This window comes from Hippopotamus amphibius, chromosome 8, assembly GCF_030028045.1.
Source record: "Hippopotamus amphibius kiboko isolate mHipAmp2 chromosome 8, mHipAmp2.hap2, whole genome shotgun sequence".
In the NCBI taxonomy this organism is placed as follows: Eukaryota; Metazoa; Chordata; class Mammalia; order Artiodactyla; family Hippopotamidae; genus Hippopotamus; species Hippopotamus amphibius.
In genome coordinates this window covers 15,033,198-15,058,387 of record NC_080193.1, presented here as the reverse complement: position 1 = coordinate 15,058,387, position 25,190 = coordinate 15,033,198, and the positions used below count along the sequence as shown (strand labels likewise).

At 45.0% G+C, this 25,190-nt stretch overlaps 2 protein-coding genes across 5 annotated transcripts in view; one reads left to right on the top strand and one right to left on the bottom strand.

Annotated features, from left to right (window-relative positions):
* Positions 1-10,828, bottom strand: part of RNFT2 (ring finger protein, transmembrane 2) — a 57,335-nt gene extending 46,507 nt beyond the window's left edge. The window contains exons 1-5 of the mRNA XM_057743795.1: positions 10,715-10,828; positions 9,420-9,590; positions 8,854-8,912; positions 3,654-4,129; positions 1,583-1,659 (exon numbers count right to left, since the gene is read on the bottom strand). Coding sequence (XP_057599778.1) covers positions 1,583-1,659; positions 3,654-4,129; positions 8,854-8,912; positions 9,420-9,443 — 636 coding nt within the window. The 5' untranslated portion in view covers positions 9,444-9,590; positions 10,715-10,828. The remainder of the gene's footprint in view (positions 1-1,582; positions 1,660-3,653; positions 4,130-8,853; positions 8,913-9,419; positions 9,591-10,714) is intronic.
* A 706-nt stretch (positions 10,829-11,534) lies between these two features.
* The window catches only part of SPRING1 (SREBF pathway regulator in golgi 1), a 28,465-nt gene continuing 14,809 nt past the window's right edge, over positions 11,535-25,190 (top strand). For 3 of the 4 annotated variants that reach the window (XM_057746114.1, XM_057746111.1, XM_057746110.1), the window contains exons 1-4: positions 11,543-11,793; positions 19,833-19,989; positions 23,898-24,049; positions 24,446-24,559. In XM_057746114.1, the coding sequence (XP_057602097.1) occupies positions 11,683-11,793; positions 19,833-19,989; positions 23,898-24,049; positions 24,446-24,559 (534 nt within the window). In that variant the 5' untranslated portion in view covers positions 11,543-11,682. Of the gene's footprint in view, positions 11,794-19,832; positions 19,990-23,897; positions 24,050-24,445; positions 24,560-25,190 lie in introns of all 4 variants that reach the window. The other variant, XM_057746113.1, reaches the window with a different exon arrangement.

The following is a 25,190-nucleotide window of genomic DNA, read 5'->3' as shown; positions in this document are numbered from 1 at the left end:
ACAGCACCTGTGTCTTCATAGGGTTCAAAGACCCCTAGAAGCCTGTCCATGGATACAGGCGTCCCCTTGCCCCTAAAACTCAAGTCAAGGCACCATGTGGATGTTACTGCATCTGAGAAAGAGCCAGCCCCAAGAGCCCCCACTATGACATGGATCAACCTGCTGTTCTAATAGAAGCAGAAAAGCGGTTTGCATGAAGAAGATGAGACTAAGGGTCAAGAAGAACCTCTGGCTCCATGCCCAACTCCAGACTTCAACGTGTCATGTGTCAAATAAAGACTGAGCTGGCATCTCTGTCTCAGGGAGGCCTAGATCTTCTGAGAATGCAGATGACCCCAAAGCAGGGTCAGAGAGGATGGTGGCTATTACAGGATCACATGTGCAGTAGAAAACACAGGCTTGTTAAAAATAGCTCAGTTAAGCTGTTCCTATGAGCCAGGCACTGCACTAAACAGCTTGCATGTACCATCTCATTTAATCCTCTCAATGGCTATCTGAAGTTGGTGTGACAAAGGTGCCTTTTCCATAGGCGGCACCTGAGGCTGAGATCAGTGAGATAATCTGTCCAAGGGCTTGCAGGAGGGCAGAGGAGCTGAGATTTAAATCTGGGAGGAGTACAAGCTCTGGGCTCAATGTCTGGGTTCATATCCTGATGCCACCCTTCACGCTGGCTGTGTGGCCTCAGGCAAGAAATGTAGTTCTTAGCCAAAAAATTCTGGGCCACCGTTTCCTCATTGGGAAAATGAGTTAAGAATGATTCTGCCTCCCTCCCAGGTTGCTGGGATGAATCTGCAAGATGAGCTGTGTAATGGGCACAGCGCCGTGCTGGACACGGTCAGTGCTCAGCAGATATCAGAGGGCATCTGGGATGCTGGTGGTGAAGCCATACAGCCACCCAGCAGTGCCAGTGGGGCGGCCTTAACCATGAGCATGGGTTGGAAGTGAGCTAACTGATTGAATGCCAGGAGAGTAAGGGGATTGGGCTGGGGGCATGTGGGGAGAGGCTGCTGTTGGAAGGGAGAAGGATGGCACATCTGGGGACTTGCCTGGGGTGGGAGGTAGAAGAATGGCTTCCCAAAGATGTCCCCATCCTTATGCCTGCAACCTGTGAATATGTTAAGTTACATGACAAAAGGCAATAAAGGTCACAGGCGGGATTAAGGTTGCTAATCAGCTGATCTTGTGTTGGGGAGAGTCTCCTGGACTATCCAGGGGGGTCCAATGTAATCACAAGGGACCCTAAAAGTGGAAGAGGGAGACAGAAGAGGAGAGTCAGAGGGAGACGTGTCTATGGAAGGATGGTCACAGAGATGCCACGTTGCTGGCTCGAAGAAGGAGGAAGGGACCTTGAACTAATGAATGTGGGCAACTTCTAGAACTTGGAAAAGGTGAGGAAAGAGACTTCTCTGAATCCTCCAGAAGGAACGCAGTCCTGTTGACACCTTGACTTTAGGCTAGAGGGACCCACTTCAGACTTCTGATCTGCAGGCACGTGAGGATTCCATTTGTGTTGTTTTAAGCCACTGAGTTTGTGGTCGTTTGTTACAGCAGCCCCAGGAAACTAATTTGCCAGGTGACTCACCTTTAGAGAGACCTGTTCCCGGAGCGTGGAGTTGGCATAGGCGAAGGTGCTGGCCATCCCAATGCACACAGCAATGCCTGTGGGACAGAGGAGGGGCCCAGATCACCCACTTAGACTCATCAGGCCCGGCCCTGGCTTGCTAGGGACACATCCCTGGTCCCCTTGGAGTTGACATGCTAACCACAGAGGAGACAGAAAATCCCATTGCTGGGGCATTTGGGCTGTCACGTATATCTCTGGGAACCCTGAGCCACTCTGAGAACAGGCCTCTGACTTAGGGATGGGATTGAGGCCACTGTGGGGGTGTTTTATAGAACCATTAGAAGCATGGGCTGTGCAGTCTGGTAAGACCTGGGTTCAAATCTTGGCTCTGCCACCTCCTCGCTGTGTGAGCTTGGACTGGTCACTGCACCTCTCTGAGCCCCAGTTTCCTCCTCTGTAAAACAGACATAATAATAGTACTTAACTCAAGGAGGGATACTGCTTATAATGCACAACCTCCAGCAGTTAGTAAATGGCGCCTATTATTGTTTCTACTTTCAGAAAGAACCTGAGGCATGTTATTTGTAATAAAAGCATATGTAGAAAACGACCACAACACCATAAGAAACTGAAGTTTCATGTTAATGGGGAAAGAATTCCTAGCTGACAGGAAAACATGACCCTTGCAGAGGGGGAACAAAGAACTGAATTTTATCACACAATTTGCCAAGCTAGCATCTTGGACTTCTCCCCAAATAGCGATTTTCAAATCCTACTTTTTGTTCCCAGTGGACAGGATTCTGCTTTCACACGATGTGCAGAGCTCCCCATGCTTGGAATTAACTTTTACTTTTAAAATAGTACGTGTATTCCAGGCATTCTTCCAGCTCTACTTTGTAAAAGATGTGTTTCTTCATTAAAAACATATAAAATCAAAACTAGTAACCTCACAATCCCTGCTTGCACTCTTCTCTTTGAGCAAACCAACCAACTTGCCAACGGAGAAAGAGAATGACCACACTTGAGAATAAAAATTGGTGGCCAGTTTGTTGGAATTCAGGGTAAGGGAGACCATGCCAGCTTCCATTTCTAGGAATAAAAAGGGAGGGACTGACATGGTAGCACCTCAAAAAGGAAGGCGTGATCTGAGTCAGCTGGAACTCACCAAAAAGGGGCAAATGAGGCACAAATGATGGCCTAATCGCCTCTAGATATTTCTTGTGGGACGTAGTAGGCCATGAGATAATTCGTACCATCATTTCTACCATAAGATAAAAACAACAGCCTAAAACTCTTCAGGGCACAGCAACTTCGTAATCTAATAACAGTAAGTAACAGAGATAATAACAACAGTGGGCCAGAGAGCCCATTTATTGAATGTTAAGTATGTGTCAGGTACTGGGCTGAGCGCTTTATGAAGCACTACCTTACTTCCTAGTAATAATAACAGGTAGTATTTACTGAGCACCTGCTATGTGCAGGGTTCTACGTCAAGCACTTTACATGTATTAATAATGAATATATAAAAATAATAATCCACACTTGCATAGCACTTACTCTCTGCCAGGCACTGTCCTCAGTGCTTTACACGTTTACTCACGTAACCTCACTCAATCTCAGGAAGGCAGAAGCTGTACATATACTATAGTAGCATCTGGTATCATACTATTATATGTATAGCTATCACACATATGTAATAGTATATGTAATAGTACATATACTATGTCAACCCCCATTTCATGGATGACTGGACTAAGGCACAGAGAGATTAAATAATATACCCTGCGTCACACAGCTAGGAAGGGGCAGAGCCCAGGTTCAGGCCAGAGCAGTCAAGGAAATTTCTGTCACAGCCTCCACAGGACAAGAAACTGAGGCTCAGAGAAGGTGAGTGACTTGCCCCAAGTCACACAGCTAGTCAGCCAGGATTTGCACCCAGGTCTGACGCAGAAGCCTGGACTCTTAAGCACTTTGCACCATAAGGACCTCTACTGCCTTCCCTTGGCACTTGGGATGGAGACCCCGCCCCCTTAACCCGAGGGTGAAGCGGCAGGCGGTGACCCCTGCACCCTCCCCCACCCCCACTCACCGAGCTTATGCTGGAAGCACACTTTGGCCAGGAGGATGAGGATGAAGGGCAGCCCCTTCTGGAGCCAGCAGATCACAGCCTTCAGCTCGGACAGGGCTGGGGCGGGCGTCCCTGGCTGCTCGTCGCCCCCCTCATCCGAGTGAGCCCGGTGGTCCCCGCCCACGTGCTGCAGCAGGGAGCCCCCGCGGTGGCCGTGGTGGAAGTGGTGGTGGGGCTGGCGGTGGTGGTAGGCGCCCCCCTCGCCACGGCCCCCGCCATCCTCCCTGGACGTGGGCATCTGGAGGAACACGTCCCCGCCGCCGGCTGCAGCCCCCAGCACCAGGCTGGACGGGAACGGGGTGGTAGGGAGGCTGCCTGTCGGGAGGCCGGATAAGCCAGAGAAGAGCGCTGGCGGGGAGGCCGATTCTGCCTTCAGACTCTCAAAGACGCCACCTTCGTCCACACTTGCCTCAGAGCTGAGTGCCTGGCTGCGATTTCTGGGCGGGAAGGGAGGAGAAAGTCCACTAAGTCAGGCAGTGGAGGATGAGGGGCCAATTACAGTATCAGTGATGTGATGGGCTGAACTGTGGCCCCTTCCCCAGGAAAATCATATGTTGAAAGCCTAACGCCCAGTGCCGCAGCATGTGACTGTTTCTGAAGACAAGGGTTTTGCAGAGGTAAGTTAAAGTGAGACCATTAGGGCCAGCCCTAATCCACTATGACTTGTGTCCTTATAAGAGGGGGAAGTTTAGGCACAGACACATGGGAGCAAAGACAATGTGAGGACACAGGGAAAAGATGGCTATCTGCAAGCCAAGAAGACAGGCCTCAGAAGAAACCGACCCTGCCAACACCTTGATCTTGGACCTCCAGCCTCCCGAATTGTGAGAAAATAAATGTCTATACTTTAAGCCACCTAGACTGTGATACCTTGTCACCTTGTAGCCCTAGCAAACTAATACAAGTAATAATAGCAATAGGGTCATAATCTTTACTGAAAATGTACTATGTGCCAGATACTTCTCTAAGTGCTTGCCATTAAATAACTCATTAAATCTTCCTATCAACTCTGTGAATTAGCTACTAATAATACCCCCATCTTACAGATCAAGAAACTGAGGCACAGCAAAAAGTAACTTATCCAGAGTCACACAGCTGGTAAGGGATGGAATAGGGGAGATTCGAGCTCAGGAAGGCTACCTCCGGAGCCTGCTTTCTTAACCACTGTACTTTACTGAAAAGGGAGCACAGAGTCCTATGATTCTAGAATAACCTCAGGAACTCAGGTACCCCTGGTTCTGTAATCTCCAAGCGCAATGATTCCCAGTTTCCAAGAGCATCCACCTTGGTCACAGCTCGTATTTGGAGGGCAGCAGAGAGTAATGGGAAGAAGACTTAATTGGAGAAGCCCATGTTTGAACCCTAGCTTCACCCTTCCCAGGGGTCTTAACAATCCTGCACTCAGTTTTCTCACCTGGAAAAGGGGTATAAACACCGTTCATGCATAGAATTCCTGGGGATCAAATTTAGAACACCCCTTTCAATGTTTCTGGGACTTAGTATATGGGAACTATCATCTTTAATCCCTATGGAAAATCTCGAGTGCCGACTGCCATTTCTAGTTCCAAGCATGGGCCTCTTGTATTAGAATCAGGTAAAGGATCCTGATGCTCTTTCAGAGTCATTGCTGGAGGAGCAGAGAGCCTAGAGTTACCCCTCCAAGAGGAGAGCCCTGAACTGGATGCACTTTGCTGTGAACACCATGGCCCGGAGTTCTGGATGTCATGGGTCTTCTCTTGGGCTTGTCCTTTTCAGATGGAATCCGTCTACACAACAGGTGGAGCTGATTAGCTCAATGTGCTGTGCCAGTGGGAGGGGCAAAGGGCCACTCTCCCTTCCTTCTCTCGTCCCAGAGCAGGGCCCCCAAGGCACCTCCACAGACCCCTACAGTACTCCAAATACGTCCTGAGTTTACTGAAAGTGAAAGCTGAGTTCTACTCATCCTCTGGACGCCACAACCCAGTGGGTGCTTAATAAATGCATGCTAGCTATCATCCAGGTGCAAAATGGCCCTGGAGGGAGGCTGCAGGGAGGTTTTACATTGCTTTCACACTTGCCCTTATATAATCTATTCTCCACTCAGAAACCAGGGTGCATTTAAAAACAACAACAACAATATGTATTCAATTATTTCACTATCCCACTAAAAGGCCTTCCCATTCTAAACTCCTTCCTGCAGTCTCAGATAAGCCCTATAGATAGACACTAATATCAGTCCCATCTTACAAAGTAACCAAGGCTCAGAGAGATGAATTTCCCAGATGCCCTGGATTATCTGGCCCCGAACTCTAAGCTCACCATGTGCCCTTTTCTCACTACCCAAGGGATTCCTACTGCAGGGCCTTTGCCCAGGCTGTCCCCTTCACTGGCTATGCCCCCACCCTGACCCTGTCCCATCAGGTAACCTATGTTGACCCATCAGATTTCAGCTGAAACTTCTCTTGCATGGTGAAGCCTTGCCTACTTCCCGGACAATGACAGTCTCCTTGTTCTTTGTCCTCACTGCACCCCAACCTCTCCTGCACCAGATTGATCATGGTTACTGTTTTACTCCTTACCTGTGACTCTCCACCCTGGGGGTTCATTATAATCACTCGGGGCAGCTACTGAAAAACACAGGCCCTGGACCCAGTGTTGACCAACTGAATCAAAATCTTTGGGGTTGGGCCCCAGCATCCCTATTTCTTCAGAGCCCCCCAGGTGATGCTCACATGCAGTCAGCACCAAGAACGGCACTTAGACTGGGCTCTGCTCCATAAGGTCAAAGACCATGATTCTTTGCTCCCCATTGGATTGCCACTATCCAGCACAATGCACCTGGCACATAGAACATGCTCAATAAATATTATTTGAAAGAATGAATGAATAAGCACACTAAAGGCCCTGAGAAGGCCTGCAATGAAAAAAAATTAACTTTGTTTTAAGGTAGTGTTTCCCAAACTTATTTGACCATGGGATTATTTTCTTCCATGGGAAACCTATTCAATTTTCTAGAACACTCTGAAAGCCAGCAGGGGAGATGCCAGTCTGGAGAAATCTTGGGGTTGGCTTCACTGGCCTTACTAACTTGAGCTGGGGATAAGTTATAAACCACCAGGTTTACACCCCACTAAGGGATGGTTACTCACTCCCCCACCTCCCATGGCCCATCCCTGCTGGCTCCAAAAGCCCAGGAAATGTGTGGTCCTATTCTCCTGGGTTTGGGATAGTAATAAAGATAATATTAACAACAACAACTAACACCATGGCTATGATCCTCAAGGGGACTTGAGCTTTTTCTGCACTTCAAGAAGCTGAGCTCAGAAAGCAGGAGTCCTGGCAGGTGCCCACAGTGGCCACCCTCTCTCCCCCACCGCCCCACGGGACCTTAGAAAGCCTCTTGCCCGCCTTAAGCTCGCCAGCACTCTGAGTTTACTGGGCTCAGGGGGCCTCCAGTACCACCAGGGAAGACTCAACTCACCAAGGACCTTTTTATAGCTGGCCTCCCTTGCCTGGGCCTCTCCCTAGCATCCAGCCGAGATTTCAGGCTAAACAGGAAAGAATATTCCTTGGGGGGCAGAGGCTAAGCTTCCAACTTAACCACTGAAAGGCTAGAATGTGAGGCAGCTTGGGAGGAGAGTGAATCCATCCAGACAGGAGGCAGCTGAAATGTGATGGGCTCAAAGCACAGACTTTACAGGGGTCAAATGGACTGGTCCTGAATCTCCGTCCTGCCACTTCCTGGCTGTGTGACGTCAGGTAACTTACACACCCTCTCTGAGCTCCAGTTTCCTCCTCTATAAAATGGTGATAAAAACAGTCCTGATTTCCACAGGCTAGTGTGAGGGTGACATAAGTAAGCACACAATACACAGTGGCCATTATTTTTCTGGTGTAGTCTCTGTCCCTAAAGACTTCACCATTCATTTGAGAGCAGAAAGCAATTCTGTCTTCGGAGGCTGGAAAAGCTCTGACAGCCATGCTTATTATATGCCAGATACTGTGTTTGTGTATTTTCACTTAGTCACTCACTCATTTATAAGCAAACCTGTATTTTGTTATCTGCTATTTTTAGATGGGGAAACTGAGGCCTAGAGGTGAAGGTGCTTGCCAAAGGCACCAAAGCGGGAAGTGGCTGAACTGAAATTTGGGCCAAGGGTTGTCTGACTTAAAGCCAGTGCTCTTCCCTGCAGAACAGGCAGGCTTGATGGAAAGCTCAGTACTGGAACTGGTGGGTACTTTGTGATTTTGTAGCCAACTTCAGAATTGCAGGGGACCTGAAATGGGCTGTGAGGGAGGGAAAGCTTGGCGGCCTGCTCCTTGGATGTATGTTCCAGCATGCTGAGGGGGCTGCAGCTGGGAGATTCACAACTTGGGAGACTGTCAGAACAGGTCCCCGTGGTCTGTACTCTCTTTGGCTTAAGTAGACAGAAATTCTAGCTCATTAGTGTTTTAACTGTGTTTTCTTAGATTCTGTTTTTGTCTTTTTGGCATCTACTCATTATAGGGGGAAACTAACGGCCAAAGTTGTTTACAACTCCCCTGCGATCCAGAGCCCATATCCCCAACCACCTCCTTTAATTCACATTCTCAGCCAATATTTCCTCGACTCCAAATCATCCAGGGCTAGGTACCAGACAACTAGAGATCACTCGTATAGCCTAGAGCCCACCAACATTACTCAAACTCATCAATCCTAACCTGTTTCCCCTCCCCTGCCTTACTTTATGTGGAAAACACAGTAAAAGCTGTGACCTAGGCTTTCTCTTTGCTCCTTTCTGCCTCCTGGCTGACCCTGGTGCTTCCCCATGTGGCCCCGCAGAGGGTGGCATGCCCCCTTCTCTTGGGAAATGCAAGTAATGAAAATCTTCTTTCAATGTCATCAGCCTCTCTGTGTTGCCACTCAGACACCTCTATAAATTAAAATCCCCTGGGTACAATCATTGATACAATGAGTCAACTGGATCACTGGTTGCACAGGCCTTAGGAATTACCATAAGAGCAACAGCAAGCTGTTGTGCATTGAGGATATGAGGCCGTTGCTGTGCAAAGCAGTTTCCAATCAGATCTCCTCTGCTCTTCTAACAAGTAGCTCTGAGGGGCACATATTATTTAACCCAGTTTTGGGTTGCCCCTGACCACCTGCAGCTCAGAGCCTCAGATGGAATGAGGGGATGCCTACCTTTCAGGTGGAACGTTATCCGTGTTGCTGCTGTGGCGTCTCTGCATTTTCCTTAAGACCTAAAAGTCAACACATGCATGAGCCAAAGTCTCCCAACATTCCCAGTGGCTGTCAGATTGCCACGGTGACCGTAAACAAGTACTACTTGTATCTTACATCCCTAGAGCTCTCTGATATTTTGCAAACTGTGTTTCAGTCTGTTATGCCATTCAACCCTCAAATCAACATTCTGTCCCAAGAGGAATGTGTCATCACCCCATTTCATGGATGAGAAGCATGAGACCTGGAGGTGAAGTTCTCACGTGAGCGGAGAAAGTGATCTCTAAAGTAAAGAGGTGCTGGAGGAGGTGAAGTGAGCAGCAGACTGACAGGAGACATGGATTCTGGACTGATGTCACCCCTAATTTGCTGTGTGACCCTGGACAAATCGGTAACCTCTCTGTGGCCTCAGAGTCCCCATAGGTTAAATGGGGGAGGGGTGAAATGTCCGAACTCAAAGCTTCCTTCCAGCCCGCACATTTAATAAAGTGGTAATGAAGATGTGAATTCTCATGGAGACACATCACCTGGTTCACTGTGAGGAACCACATGGACTTCAGAGTTCCATGTTGATGCCACCTGAGGTGGGCATTCAGGTGGGGATGTGACCACCGGATTCTAGAGAAAGCAGTCCTCTCCCTCTTCTTCCTCTCCAAAGGGATGCATGGGTCACAGGAGCTTAACAGAGACTCCAAACTCTGGATGGAACAGAACATTTAAGTGATTAGTCCATGGGATACCTTGAACCTGAGAATAAGTCTTAGGGTTCATGGGTAGCTGTAAACAGATGGTTCTATTGACTCCTTATCCCTTGTTAACCTCTCACTGATCCCTCATTCCACACAGTTATGATCTGAATGTATTTTGGCCTATTGTCAAACTCTTGAGTCGTGATTGGGGAATACAGAAAATATGTTTTAGGCCCTCTGAAGGCTACCCACTGCAGTCAGAATAAAATCTAAGCTCTGTTCCTGGCCTACAGGCCTCACTCGTTCCCAGCCTCATTTGCCTCCACTCTCCCTTTAACCACTCTCCTCCAACCACCCTGGCCTTTTCATTTTTCAAATATGACAGCTTGTCCCTACCTCTGGGCCTTTGTACTTGCTGTTCCCTCTCCACAGAATGCTTTTCCATCTGGCTAGCTCCCTCAGGTCAAATGTCACCTCCTCCCAGCGGCCTTCTTCTCTCACCGTCCTGACGCAACATACACTGCCCTGTTTAACCTTCTTCATAGCACTTATTTATTTACATGTTTGCTTATTTATTTATGATTTGTCCCCATTAGAATGTAAATGCCACAAAAGGAAGGATCCGTCTGTCTGGTCTGCCCCTCTACCTCCGCATCTAGAACACTGCCTGGCACAGAGTAGCACTCAATAAGCATTTATTCATTGAGTAAAACATCAATGGATCTCCCACGTAACTTTTTATACATCCCTTGCTTCCTTCCTGACCTCTTACCCTAGAGAAGAAATAAAGGCCAGAGACTTTCCATGAATAGGTTTAGCTTCCTTGAATATTTTCTTGCACCAGAAAAAACAAAAAAGGTTATCTGACTCTTCAGGGCACCATAACTGGCTGTTGGGTGATTTCTTGACCCTGACCAGCCTTCTTCAGTGGGCAGCACTGGTGTTACCAGGGCCGCTGATTAGAGAGACAACCCACCAGCTAAGCCTCCTTTCTCTTTCGGAAAATCAGCCAAAACAATAGGTCAGTAGCACCATCTTCATATATGAAGGAAAGCTCATTCCCTAGATCTGTTTCAAGAACTTGCAATCTCGCCTTAATACCGCTCCCCACCCCCGCAATGATTCCTCATCACCTGCAAATCCTTGGGGAAAACGCAGAATCCCAAATTTCCATCCACAAATTTGACACAGCCTCCTAAATCAAATACCCGAGATTCCACTTTCAGATGCTTGCTTTCGAAGCGGCTTCAGATTCTGTGTTAGAAGCAGACCGTACATAATTATTTCAATATCGAATTCTGGAATAAAACGTTTGCACGTGGAATGCATCTGAACGACTGAATGAAATGCCTTTTTACCCTCTGCTCCATACATCGCACTCCATCCCTAAGAAGGATTTCACCAGCAGTTTTCAATGTATGAGAGGTTTTAAGTTGCACCCCCGGGCCGCTACATGACTGCACCGAAATGCACGCAAGAGGGCATCTCCTGCATCACTTGCATTGGAAGCAGGCAGGTGCGCTTGGGACACAATGTCGCGAGCGTCTTTCATTCCTTCAACCAATGGTTAGCGCGAAACGCCCTAGGACTGCAACCGCAGGAGATTACACTGACCGGGATGGGGGTGGGGGAATAACATTTTCTTTTTACCTGCCCAGGCGATTCAGCAATCACAGCGACATCATTCACGTCCTTCCAAGCCAATCACTCGCGCGGCCCCGGGAGCACCTGACTTCCGAGTGCTTCCGGCCTCTCCTCAGGTTTTTTCTCAGGTGGCTCCCCCCGGCGCTAAGACCCGGGCACAGCGCCACTGGCGCGCACGCACACGATCGCCCGCCCCCTTCCCGGGATTTAGCCAATAGGAAGCCGCCGCTGTGCAGGGGCCAATGAGGAGAAGGCCGAGCGAGGCCGGCGGGTGACGCGAGAGGGGTGGAGGCGGGGCTGCGGGGGGAGGTCACGTGGGGGAGGAGGCGCGAGGTGGCTAACGGGAGCGGGCTGGGCTGAGGGCCGCGGGGGCCGGCGCCCGCCGCGAGCCATGGGGCTGCCGGCCGCGTAGGGGCCATGCCGCCCGGGCCCCGGGCCTGCCCCGCTCCGCGCCGGGATGGTGAACCTGGCGGCCATGGTGTGGCGCCGGCTCCTGCGGAAGAGGTGGGTGCTCGCCCTGGTCTTCGGGCTCTCGCTCGTCTACTTCCTCTCCAGCACCTTCAAGCAGGTCAGTGGCCGCGCTCCCTCCCCGGGTGAGGGAAGCTGCCTCTGCAGCCGCGCGGCCCGGGTGTCCGGTGCGCCGGGCCGCCCGGTCCGGAGCGGGGCGTTCGTGTCCCGGGGCTGAGGGCGGGCGGAGGGGCCTGCCCCTTTCGTCAGCGGGCCAGGGGCAGACCTGGGACTCGGAGCCGGTGCTGTGGGCCCCGAGGCTCTGCCGGGTATCACCCTGAGGGTCGCCTACCTGCCTCCCACCTGCCGGGCCCAGGGCTGGGCGGGGCGAGCGTTTCTCCCTCCATCCTCTCGGCCGTCCTGGGGGGCGGGGTGGGGTCCCCGTGTTCCAGCGGGGGACCCCGAGACTGGGAAAGGTGGAGACGCCTGGGCCAGGGAGGAGCCGAGCTACGAGGCCGGCGCCGGTGTGCCCGGTTTTCATTTCACTTAGAGGCTCAGGGGTCCGCCAGGAAGACGCCTCAGGACCCACCAGGTGCCCTGTCTGTGCGTAACGTGGCTGGGTGGAATTTTCCTTTCACCTCCGCATCCCCTTAGTTTTTCTTCTCCTTGCGAATTTCCCGGGAGAAAAGGCAGGGTGCTTTGGTGGGAAAGGTTACCCAGCGCGTTGACAGTGTGTTTAGTAGCCCAGCTGGAGCGTTTGGGTTTCTAGAAAGGGTGAGCACACGCCAGGGTGTAACCCGGGACCACCCTGGTTTATGCTGTTGCTCTGATGGAGTTAGAAAAGCTCGCCTTTTCATTCTCATGGGTCAAGTTCGTAAGTAGAATTTGTCGACAAAGAGAAAGTAGACACTGAAGGATATTGTCACCCTAGCTTTAGCAGATTGGCGTGGGAGCTGTGCAAAGAGAAGTCAGGGAACTGTATCCCACCTTTGTGACTGGGATGGGGAGGTGACATTCATGTGAACCAAGTGCTTCTTGGACTTGTGTTTTCACAACTTCGCAGACACCTTCTCATGGTCACGGGTTGTTCCTTCTCTGTCGGGTGGGTGCTGTAGTGACCCAGGACTCGGCCCCCTGCCTTCCTCCCACCTGACCCAGCTCATCTCTAGCACCATTGGTTTAAATACCAGCTGTATGCTGTTGCTGTCCTGATTTCTAACTCCAGCCTAGACCTGTCTAGAATCCCCCGGATTCTTACACCCAGTTATCTGCTTGATGTCCCTTCTTAAATGTGTTGTCAGCTCCTTATACTTGGCCAGAACAGAACTTCTGATTCTCCACCACCAACTCTTCCTTCCCAGTCTTTGCCAGGCTCACTGAGTGGCATTACTGTTCCCCAGGTAGTCAAGCCACAGACACCTTCTGCTTTTCTTTGTCTCCTCACCTGCAAAACACTGCCTCTGCCTCCACAGCGGATCCTGTATCTGTTCATCTCTCCCAGTTGTCACTGCAGCCACCTTAGGGCAGCCTACCTTCATCCCTGTCTGGACGTCTGCGGTAGCCCACCAACAGGTCTCTGCTTCCTTTCTTATCCTATAGTCTTTTCCCTGCCCAACAGAAGGGGTGATAATCTGAAAAGAAAAAAAAAAGGTTTCGGCACTCCCTTGTGTATAACTCTTGTTGGGGTTCCTGTTGTACTCAGATAAAACTCCTGTCCCGGATCTCTGCACGGTGAGTCTTTTTTTTGCGGGGGGGGGGGGGGCGGGGAGGGGAGGGCGGGGCGGGTCAATTCTGGTGAGGCTGTTGTCTCCCCAGGCCACACCAGCTGAGACAGTCTCAATGACTTCAGTTCCTTGCCCATAGTCAGGAGTCACTTAATGAGCATTTCTGGAACATTTAGTTTTGTCTGTCTCCCCTCACTCTGCCTTCCAGAACATAGTTTTCTGGAGATCAGGGACCTTGTCTTTGTTGTTCGTAGAATCTCAGTCCCTAGGATGCTGCCAGGCACTTCATGGGTTTTCAGATATTGGTTGAAAATCGAACATTTTTAATTGGGGTGGCTTTTCCTTTCTTCCTAGCCTGACACACTGCTACTAATTTTTCCTGTCTTGACTCAAATATTGTTTACTCTGTGACTTTCCTACAACCACTTTTTAAGTACTCTGGTGTACCTTGTGTGTGTGTGTGTGTGTAACTTCCCCAGTATGTCTTTTTTTTTTTTTTCCTTAAACTTTTGATCTATGATCACAGGCACCTGCGTGGGGGGGATGAGCGTGAATCCCCTAAAACTGCTGGCAACGTTTTTGTTTTGTAGATTTCTCTGGATCTAATTCCCCCAGAGCCTAAGAAACACTAGCTATAATCTCTCTGTTCTTGGTTGTCAAGCCCCTGGCAACCACTAGGCAACTTTCTGTCTCTGTGGATTTACTTATTCTGGACATTTCATATTAATGGAATCATACAGTATGTGGTGATATGTGTCTGGCTTCTTTCAGTTAAAAGCCAGTGTTTTCAAGGCTCACCCATGTTGTAGCATGTATTAGTACTTCATTTTTAAGTCTGAATAGTGTTCCGTTGCAGGCACCTATCACATTTTGTTTAGCCATCATCCTTTGATGGAGACTTGGCTTGTTTCTACCTTTTGGCTATTATGAATAGTGCTGCCAAGGACATTGGTGTACAAGGTTTTGTTTGTACATTTTCAGTTCTCTTGGGTGTGGTCCTAGTAGTGGGAATTGGTGGGTCACTTGGTAACTCTGTGTTTAACTTTTTGAGGAACTGCCAGGCTATTTTCCAAAGTGGCTGCACCATTTGCAATGAACTTTTAAGAAACTATACCTGTCAAGTTTTGATGTAGTATCAAAGAAGATAGTCTATAATTATCTGAAAAAGCCATTAAAGTAATCCTTCTTTTTCCAACTACATATCTGTGTGAGGTAGATTTTCTTCATAAGCTTCAGCCTGAATAATATACTACAATAGATGGGATGCAGAGAGAGATGTGAGAGTCCAGCTGTTTTCCATTGAGCCAAACATTAAAAACATTTGCAGAAATGCAGATTTTCTCATCTCACCAAATATATTTTTTTGTTTTGAAAAATAGTTCTTTTTCCCCTACCAAAAACAAAACTGTTGGCATGCAGTGGGCTCATTATTGTTATTTTTAAACATAAATAACTTATTTAAAAGAAATGTTTTAAGAATTTGTTTTCATTTCCAATACGGTAAATATCTATAGCCGTAACCCTCATAAACCCACATGTTGACGTCCTCAATAATTTTTAAGAGTGTAAAGGGTCTTTGGAGCCTGTTCTGACTGATGCTCCTACATACATGTGAGTTTGCCCCTCCTGCTCTGTTCTCTGCTGCAGTTTTGGTCTTCCAGCACTCCAAGTGGCTTGTGGCAAGCCTGCTCTGTTTTGGACGGGAAGGTGGGGGGTAGGGGGTGGTTAGGATTAATTAGGAAGAGACTGTGAAGAACTCCAAAGCTCCATATGATCCTTAGCTCTGCTTCATTGAGACTGTGAACTCATGGAGCAGATGTGGCCACTTTTGGCCTAAAGAACAGTTGATTATTCTCTACAGCTTTGAATTTCTCTTTTCTTGGGTTTTCATGTTAATTAATGCTTTGGGGGATAGTTTAAATTGTAGGGATGGGAGCACAGGAGAAATTAGCGACCTTGGTGGGGATGCCATTGGGGGAGAGGACTGGGTGCTAGGTGACTTGGGCACATTGATTTAACAAATGTTTACGGAGTACCAGCTGCATGGGTCACTGTGTGCTGGATGATGGAGAGACAGTGGGGGGCAAAGCAGATACAGTCTTACTGTCGAAGAGCCTATATTCTGTAGGGGGTGAGGGCTAGAACTGGTGAATAAGCAGAATTATTTCAGATAACAATTTATAATACAAAGAAAACAAAACAAGATACCGTGATAGAGCTGCAAGGTGGGCCTAACTCTATGGGGCATTTGAGCTGAGATCAGAGAAATCCCAGTCTTGGAGTCAGAAGGGTCCTTAGAGGGACTCTCATGTAAATAACAGTTCTCATAGTTATTCAGGTGGTACAGTTCCTGAAAGTGTCAGAAGCTATTTGCATAACTCCTTGAAAATATATGAACATCTTCAGCTTTAAAGTAATTACGTAAATTGGTTTCAAGTTAGACACTGTCTAAAGTGTAATAAATCATAAGAGAGTTGCTAATCTGTTTTTTTGTTTTGTTTTTCACTCATCACCAAAGTATATATACCTTTCAGAGTTTGTACAGTACTGCACAGGGTAGAGGAGGAAAACAATTATCCTTAATCTCACCAACCAGAGGGATTTACTGATGATATTTGGGCATATTTTCTTTCTTCATTTTTCATATTTTAAAAATAGAATTGGGGCATGCTATTTCTTCATGTAACATTTTCCCCATCTTTAAAAGCTTTTTCTAAGTATAATTTTTTATAACTAAAATTTTCCATGATCAGCCTATATTAGCCATTCCCCCAATATTAGACATTTGTGATTCCCTCTGGATTTTATCCCTTTTTTTCCCCTTTACTTTTGAGAGTCATAAGTGATTCTTTTAATGACAGTGCTTTATGTTTAAGTGCTTTACTGCTTACATGGGACACATCTCATTTGCCCCTTATGGTAGCCCCTGAAGAATAGTCAGGACAGTTATTAAAATACCCCTTTTAAAATCAGAGGTTAAGTAATATACATTAGTAATAAAAACATTTCTATAGTTCTTTGTAGTTTATGAAGAAAGTTCTTATTTTTATGCCTTTGTTTTTTTGGTTTTTCTTTTTTCTCCTTTTTCTTTCTACTCTCTGTATCCGTGTGCAGCCTGTGTGGACATTTGCCATGGTTGATTGTACTGATTTCTGTGCATACCTCTTTATCAGCTTCTCTGGAGGCTCTTTGAGAATAGAGAACCTGACTACCTTTGTCTCTATAAGCTTAACACATTGTAAGAACTTGATACCTTTGAATGAATCTTGAATGGAAAAATACACACACACAGATATATATATATGGGGGGGGGGGTGCTGCTTAAAATTGAGACAGCGTAATAGGGTAGGTAGATCAGTTTAGGAAAGGTTTAAAGCCGCTTGTCCAGTGAAGGAATCCCCTCAGTGCCCCTTTACCACACCCTTGCAAGACTGGACCTTGAGAAAAGCGACCATATGCTAATTCATTACATTTGCCATTATGTCTTATATAGTCTTTTATACAGTCTTTTCTGTTTGTACAACTCTTACCCAATGCTTTTGGAAAGGTCTTGAATATTCATGTTTGAAAACAAGTTCAAGTGCTGGGAGAATTGCCTTCCTGTTTACCAGAAACGTAGTAATATGGAAGAGGTCCTTCTGGGATGTCCTTGTCCATGAACTCTCGTTTTCTTTCTGGAGGAATAACAGGAAAGTTTGAGAGTAATGTTAAGAGCACTTTCAACCTTGTCATGAGATCCGGTTTACTGTACTTTGACCAGCCTCTTAATAGTCTTTATGGCTATTACTTTATCTAGGGTAGCATTTGAAGTGTAGTTTAGTTTGCACATAGCTTGATTATGCCGTTAACTGATAGGGTCCCAGTAGAGCAGAGGAGCATGAATTTACAGGTGGTTAAGCACTGTGCACCTAAGTGATTTGTCCCGTATTCCCAAGGCTTCTGCATTTAACTTCTCTTCTTGCCGCAACCACGCAAGGAATACAGATATTGTTTTTGTATAACCCATCCTGTTCCTGCTGGTGCCAGCTCTTTTTTATGAAAGAAACAAAATGGAGTCAGAAGAGAAGTTAAAGCCACCCTAAAAGACTATTTTATCTTTAGTAAACTAAGGAACAGAATTCAGTACTGGTGTGGCCCACTGTTATTTAAATGCTGATAGTGTTACAAATGGCATATGTAATTTTTGTGAAATTATTTGGCACTATATAGCATTGATTCTACTTCTAATAATAATTCCTACCACAAATTATTCAAGAGAATAAGCAAAAGGTCTACATTTTTATTGCAGTGCTATTTATGATAACAAAAACCTGGGTTGGGTTTAAATGTCGGTCTGTAGAGGATGTATTTACTAAATTACAGCACATCAGCATGAAGGATTATTATATAGCTTTGAAAATGTGATTATCAAGATAACGTAGATACTTGAATGGTTTACCATCCAGTTAGCGTCAAGAGGAGCTGAATGTGAAGCATCCTAATTTGTAGTATAAATGCTGGGGGTCAAAGGCTAGAAGTTAATATGCAGAAATAGATACAGCTTTATTTAAGTGATGGGATTGTGGGTAATTTATGTCTTTCCTGTTAATCATGTTTTTTTAATAATAAATTTTAATTTTGGAATAATTATGGATTTACAGAAAAGTTTCAAGGATAGCAGAGTTCCTGTAGATTCCTCACTTATTGTCTCCTGTTGTTAATGATAGTCATGTTTTTAATTCTTTATCATTTTAAATTAAAAATGAAACTATTCCAAAGGTGATGAAAAAGGTTAATAATCACCTATGTCCCTTCCGTATTAATGGTCTGTTATATATCTTTCCATGCCTTTATCTGAGCTCTTACAAACCCATACGTATGTATTAATAGAATTATTATCATAATACAATGTGATAATATGCACATTATTTTGTAACTTTTTTTTTCAGTAATATACTATGGACATCCACCAGTGATCTGTAGCTCTGTGTATTAAAATCATCTGAGTGCTTTAAAAATAATTTTGATTCCTGCATCCTACCCACAGAGCTTTTTACTCAGTCTGGAGTTGGGCTCAGGAATCAGAATTTAAGGTTCCTATGTAATCTAATGTGCAAGTCAGGTTTAAGGACTTCTGCTCTAGGAAAATACCCATCAGTCATGTCTAATTTTTTTTGGTAATAACCATAGTATCCAGTGTTTATTCAGTCGTTTCTCTGTGGTTGGGGGTTCCAGGTTTTTTCTATCACACAAACAGTGCTGTAGTAGACATCCTAGTGCATCCTTACATGGCAGTACTTTCTAGAGGCTAGGCCTCAAAAATGTGTTTTCTGTGCCAAAGTATATGTGAATATGCATGCTGTAAATATTAATAACTCTTCCCAGATTGCTTTCCTAAAGAAATCTTAGTAACTGTTTGGCTCTTTTCTGTTGTCTTAAAGTATAACCTTTGCCATCAACTTTCAAGGTTAGTCCCTTTGCTCAGTGACACATTACAGATCATTCTTCATGACAAAAGCTACAGAGCTCTATTAAAATGGTAGAATGGTTAAACTATATAAAACGCCTCTCAGAGAGTCTTATCATTGTTTCATTTTCCAATGATAGATAGGTTGAAGAATTCAGATGACTGTCTCCTGCATGGCTTGTTTCTTGGCACTTGGGCACCTTACTTAGTTTCGTTAGTACTATAGCAAAGGCAATTTGGAAAGCCTGACTGTGGCTTGGGGGCTAGGAGAAAAGGTCTAAACTCTTGCCTCTAGAGCAGCTCCTCACTTTGCATGTCTAGGTAAAGGGCTGGCTGGCATGGATGTCTTTTGTAAAGAAAGGTATGTTCTAAGGGTCACTTAACTCAGTATTTTTTCTTAGAAGAAACTTGCAAATTGACATGCTTCTTCTTGCCCCTGAAATCAACCTAGTTGAGTGTTCTCATTAGTTTATGGTTGAACTCCTCACTGCAAATGAGAGTAACCTTGTGCCCCAGACGGGTCCCTGAATTGTCTGAAATGACAGCTGAAAAGTTTCTTTGAACTTTCCTCTTCTATTTTAAAAGTGTATTCAGATTTTACATTCTATTCTGCAGTGTATTTAATATAAAAAATATTTTAAATGATTTGCCATCAGAAAAAGTTCAAAACTTTTTCCCTCCAAATTTTTTGACAAAATTAATGCTTTTGTACACATTTATAATGTGCACTTAATCCAGGGGCATTTATGTAAGTCTGCCAGTTTTGAAGCATAGCGCTAATGTATTACTTCTTCCTACAGATTTACTTTGCCCCTCCCCCCCCCCCCCCCCCCCCCAACGACTTTGGCTCAGACTTGCTCGTTTCAGGGGAGTGCAGATTCCTGTTGTGCAACTTTTTTATATTCTTTCCTGTTACTGTACTTTCTATGAGAAATTGGTGAAAATGCAAGAAATGATACTTTAACCTTCTCATTTATGGTCTCTTTGTAGGAGGAGAGGGCAGTGAGAGATCGGAATCTCCTCCAGGTTCAAGACCACGATCAACCCATCCCATGGAAAGTTCAGTTTAATTTGGGCAACAGCAGTCGGCCCAGCAACCAGTGCCGGAACTCTATTCAAGGGAAGCACCTCATCACGGATGAACTTGGTAAGGCTGGCTCCCTTCCTCTCCTGCAGTCCCTGTGGCCATTCGTAGGTTTTTAAATAGGGATTTTATATGCTGTCTTTCCCCCTCTTGCCCATTTCAAACACTTCTCACGTCTTCGTCTTTTGTATGTTATTCATCAATCAATATTCCCTTCAACATCGGAGAGGCTTGGTTTGATAATCCTAACTCTGGAGATCCTGGTGCCTGTAACTTATGTTTTTAACATTTTTATCATGTGTCAGCTCCTTGACTATTTCCTGCCAGACTCTGCACAGCCCCAGTACTTTTCAGATCTTGTTGACCTTTTTTTCTTATTTTGATGGTGAACTCTACATACAGGATAATCAGGTTTCTTTCTTGGTGACCTGAGTCATATCCACATAGTGTTGGCATTTAGGAAATGAATGCACTTGTTGACCGCATAATCTCAAATGAATTACAAACACTTAAAAAAATGTGTTACTATTACAATTAAAACATCAGTCTGTTTCTTTTTTGTTATATTCACTAGTTTTATTTTTTAGTTTCCAGATATAAGGGATAACATACAATATTAAAGTTTTGTCTTCCTCTGACTTACTTCACTAAGTGTAATGCCCTCCAAGTCCTTCCATGTTGTTGCAAATGGCAAAATTTCATTCTTTTTTATAGGGACAAGATAGGGCAAGGGGATTAAGGGTACAAACTACTATGTATAAAATAAGCTACAGGGGTATATTGAACAGCACAGGGAATATAGCCAATATTTTATAATAACTATAAACAGAGTATAACCTTTAAAAATTGTGAATCACTAAGTTGTCACCTGAAACTTATGTAATATTGTAAATAACCATACCTCAATTTAAAAACAAAACAAAACCAGTCTGTCTGTTTTGGTGCTTTCTCCCAGAGTTTCAGTCTATAAGAAAGGCGATTCCTGTGCTGGAGAGGCATTTAGATTAGAAGGCCACTAGAGCTCTAACCACTCTAAGACTGGCCCAGTCCGCCAAGGAGAGACCCCCTGGTAATGCTGTGCCTGCATTAATTTAGGTCTTACCACATGCTGGGCACTGGGCTAAAAACTCCTTGAACAACAGCTCATTTGATTGTTGCTGTGGCCCTGTGAAGTGTAGGTGTTGCTGTCCTCACTTTGTAGGTGAAGACAGAGGCACCAAGAGGTTTAGGAATGTGCCCAAGGTGGCAGGGGCTGTTCTATAAACCATAAACAGGATGCCATTATCATGCCCAGAGAGTACCACTTTTCCTTATAGTGGTCAGAGTCCCCCAGTTGTTTCACAGATTGTTTTTTCCTTTTTCAGCTGGTTGTTTGCAATAATCTGGTTTGTTTGCAAGAGTAAATTTTGCCGTCTCTCAGTCTCAGAACAAATGGGTTATGAACATGACAATGCTGAAATTGACACAGGTAACTTGAATTAGAATCTTCATCGATACTTGATGAAGCCCAACAAAATAAAGACACATGTTGGCTTTCTAATGAAACTACAGTGCGTTTTGTGTATATATATGTATGTATTTAAAGTTTGCAACCCCAGCAAAATAATTTAAAAAAAAATTTTTTTTTCAAAAAGATCTCAAAGGCATCAGAGCAGATGAGATTATTTGGAATTGAAGGAAGGAGTCAGGAAAACTAGATTAGAGGAGCTGGGAAATTTTGCACAAAAGTGCACTAGTGACTACAGTGCCAAGCTGTTTTTAAGATAACATTGAAAAAGCAGATTAAATTGCAAATAGCGTTTGTTTTGCTTTGTTTTAACAGAGTAAAGTTTAGTGAAGGAAAGTTACTTCCATAAGATGGCCCAGCTAGTCAGTCAGGGACAGACCTAGGACTAACGCCAGCACTGAACTTGGAGTTTTTCTTATAGACTTTTGTTTGTGTGATACTCAGTGAGAAAGCATGAAATCTTATGCTTTGACTTTAATATTTAGTATTAGGTTATAAATGACAATTTGTCTTTTTCTTTATTCATAGCTAGCAGAAGAATGATTTCCCTCTGATTAATTCAGGTGAGATAGAGACTCTCAGACTTCTTAAATAAAAAGTTCCAAGAATCAATCAATAAAAATCCAAGAAACATAGGTTTTATTTTACCTCTATGAATGCAGTAGAGGAGATAAGCAGTGTAATAAAATTTGCAGGAATTTTAGCAAGCAAATGCCATCTCCACAAGTGTTGCTGGGGTGACACCTTATTCAGTAAGACAACCAGTAGAGTTACAAACTTTTCAAAGGTTAGAAGTTGGTTTCCCAGTCAATAGCAGCACACTCTGAGGTTGTGATCTCACAGGACTCTTGGTTGGAAATGTTTCTAGGAGTACATTTCTAATGCAAAAGGAGAAATCTTGATGGACTTTTCTTTCACCAGAAGTTGTAAAGACCTGATTTCAAAGCTAAGTACTGGCAGTTTGTACTGTGGAAAATGGAGGGCCTGAGATGCTAACACTTGTAACATGGAAAAGAGAAAAGGGCAGAAAGATCAGTTCAGTGAGCATAATATTTTATGTCTTTTTGACACAGAGATCATGTGATAAGATGCTCTGTATTTATCATTTGGGGCATAATTTTGAGGAACGTGCTGGCTTATTTGGATTTTTAATTTATAACCCCTCTGAAGAAAATGAGTAAGAATAGTTAGGAAGAGTCCCAGAAACATTTAATGTGGCATTAGAATCATCCTCTCTTAATTTAGGAGACAAAAAACGGCATAGTTAAAACCACAACAGCAGCGACAAAAAGCACCAGCTCCCGTGTAACTAGGATCTGGTTCTCCTAGGCATCAGTTTCTCCAGTGTGAAGTGAGGGCCCTTCTGGTCTCTTCCATTGTTATTTTAATGGTCCTTCTGCTTTTGCACTGACTTTGTTTTCCAGTGTAGTTTCTGAAAACAACTTCATGCTTCACCAAGTCTCATTCTCTGAGGGTTAAGAAGCTGGGGCATTTGGAATGGAATGATGTGAGGAACAGCTGCTCTGCACCTGTGTACACCTGTGGGGCCACGTGTGCACCTGTGGGCCTGGGCCTGCACCTGGGAGTTTCCCATGGGCCAAGTGGTGCCCTCATGGACTTATTCTCACATTTTTCTGTGCTACTCCCAGAAGGATGTAGAGAAATGTCTGTTTAGCAGCTATGAATGATAAATTAGCTTTTGTGAGGAGATTCTTTTCTTAAAGTTGAGTATGAATGAATGAACTAGGTTGGAGGGGGTGTGTTTAGATGATAAGTGGAGGGAATTAGGATTTTTCTTCCTTGGGTATTAGAGTACTTTCATTCCCTAATACTTAGGGGTGATTGAATCCCTGCCATGTATACTTAAAAACAGCTTAAATCCGTTTATAAAGGTTAGGTGTGACTACTTCTATTTAAAAAAAATCCTTCAAACTACTAAATAATTGGCAAAGGTATTTAAAAGGTATTAACATTTAAAAGGTATTTAAATGTAAAAAGTGTGTGTGAAGTTTTTTGCTTTTTTTTTTTTTTTTTAATCTAGAAGGATCTCACTTAGAGGAATGAACAGCTTGGTTTTTTTTCCTCTTTTCAGATTTTTCTTTGAAAAAGAATGACATTTTTCTCCAGGCATAGATGAAAAATTGGCTTGCATAGGTTAGAACAGGAAAACACAGGCAATGTGATACTTAAATCAGATATGTGACAGCAGACTAAAAGGTCATTTTAGGTAGATTAGGATGTATATAGCCTACTTATAAAATGGGAGTCCCTGTTTCCTGTAAACTGCTGCGCGCAGGAAACAAGCTCTGATTCTAGGCTCTGGGGGCCTCAGGATGCCCCCCGACTCCAGACTTCATCTTTAAGTTCTTTGTGTGCAGCGTTTTCATTGCTGCCGTGTGATCGCCACTGGTGTACAGGTGGGGGGACTGCTGGGTTTATACTCAGGTTAGTCTCTGACTTTCAGGTTACGTTTGTGAAAGGAAAGATTTGCTGGTAAATGGCTGCTGTAACATCAACGTCCCTGGCACAAAGCAGTACTGCTGTGATGGCTGCTTGTCCAATGGCTGCTGTAGCGCCTACGAGTACTGTGTCTCCTGCTGCCTGCAGCCCAACAAGGTATGGAGGGTTGTTGCTTGTGCTGCATCTCTTTTATTCTTCCTGCATTTCACGAGGAGCATTAGAATCTTCTTGTGAGATTCTTTTGGAAATAGAATTTAGAAGGGAGCCTTGTAGGTGTCAGAAATGGCTGCTGTGAGGTAGCCTTTGTCTGCAAGGAAAGGAGGTGGTTCCCAATTCCTCCAGTGGCTCTTTGGCAGAATGGGCCATTGTATTCCTAATGAGATATCTAAAGAATAAGACACCAGCCCTCCTGCTCTCTCTCTCCCTTCTCTGTTTCTCTCTCTCTCTGCCCCCCCCCCCATATGCAGTCTGTTAGTTTAGGAGAAGTTTCCAAGGTTACCTTGTGCTACTGAGTTTGGAATTTATGACAGGTACTAACTTTTGTTTCCATAGCAACTTCTCCTGGAGCGCTTCCTCAACCGGGCAGCTGTGGCATTCCAGAACCTCTTCATGGCAGTCGAAGATCACTTTGAATTGTGTTTGGCTAAATGCAGGACCTCATCCCAGGTCAGAAACTTTGATTCCTCTAGCTGAGAGATTTGCCGGTGGGAGTCAGGGTCTGGAAGAAAACTCGAAAATGTGTACTGGGGGCCTTTGGTTGGGTGATAATGGAGAAGAGAATTAAATGAAGCTGTGTGGAGCTTTGCTGGATCAATAGTACAGTCATCCCTTGGTATCTGAGGGTGTTTGGTTCCAAGACTCTAAATCCCTAAATGCTCATATAAAATGGCGTAATTTTTGCATATCACCTACCTACATCCTCCTGTGTGCTTTCAGTCACCTCTAGACTACTTACAATGACTAATACAATGTAAATGCCGTGTTTTGCTTTTAGGAACTTTCTGAAGTTTTTTCAAATACTTTTGACCTGTGGTTGATTGAATCCGTGGATGTGGAACCCATGGATACGAGGGCTGACTGTATTTAGAATGTGAACATGAGATTTATACAAGTTAGGAATGTAAAATATTTATATCAAATCAAGGTCTGACAAACTTGCATCTTCCCTGATTAGCTTCTCTGCATTTTAAGTGAAAGCTAAAATTATTTTTAAGTCTAGATGGAGTCCTAATAGTCCAATTCCCAAGAGAAGTTCACTCCTCTGTCCTTGACTAAAATTTGACTAAGGCTTTCCAGC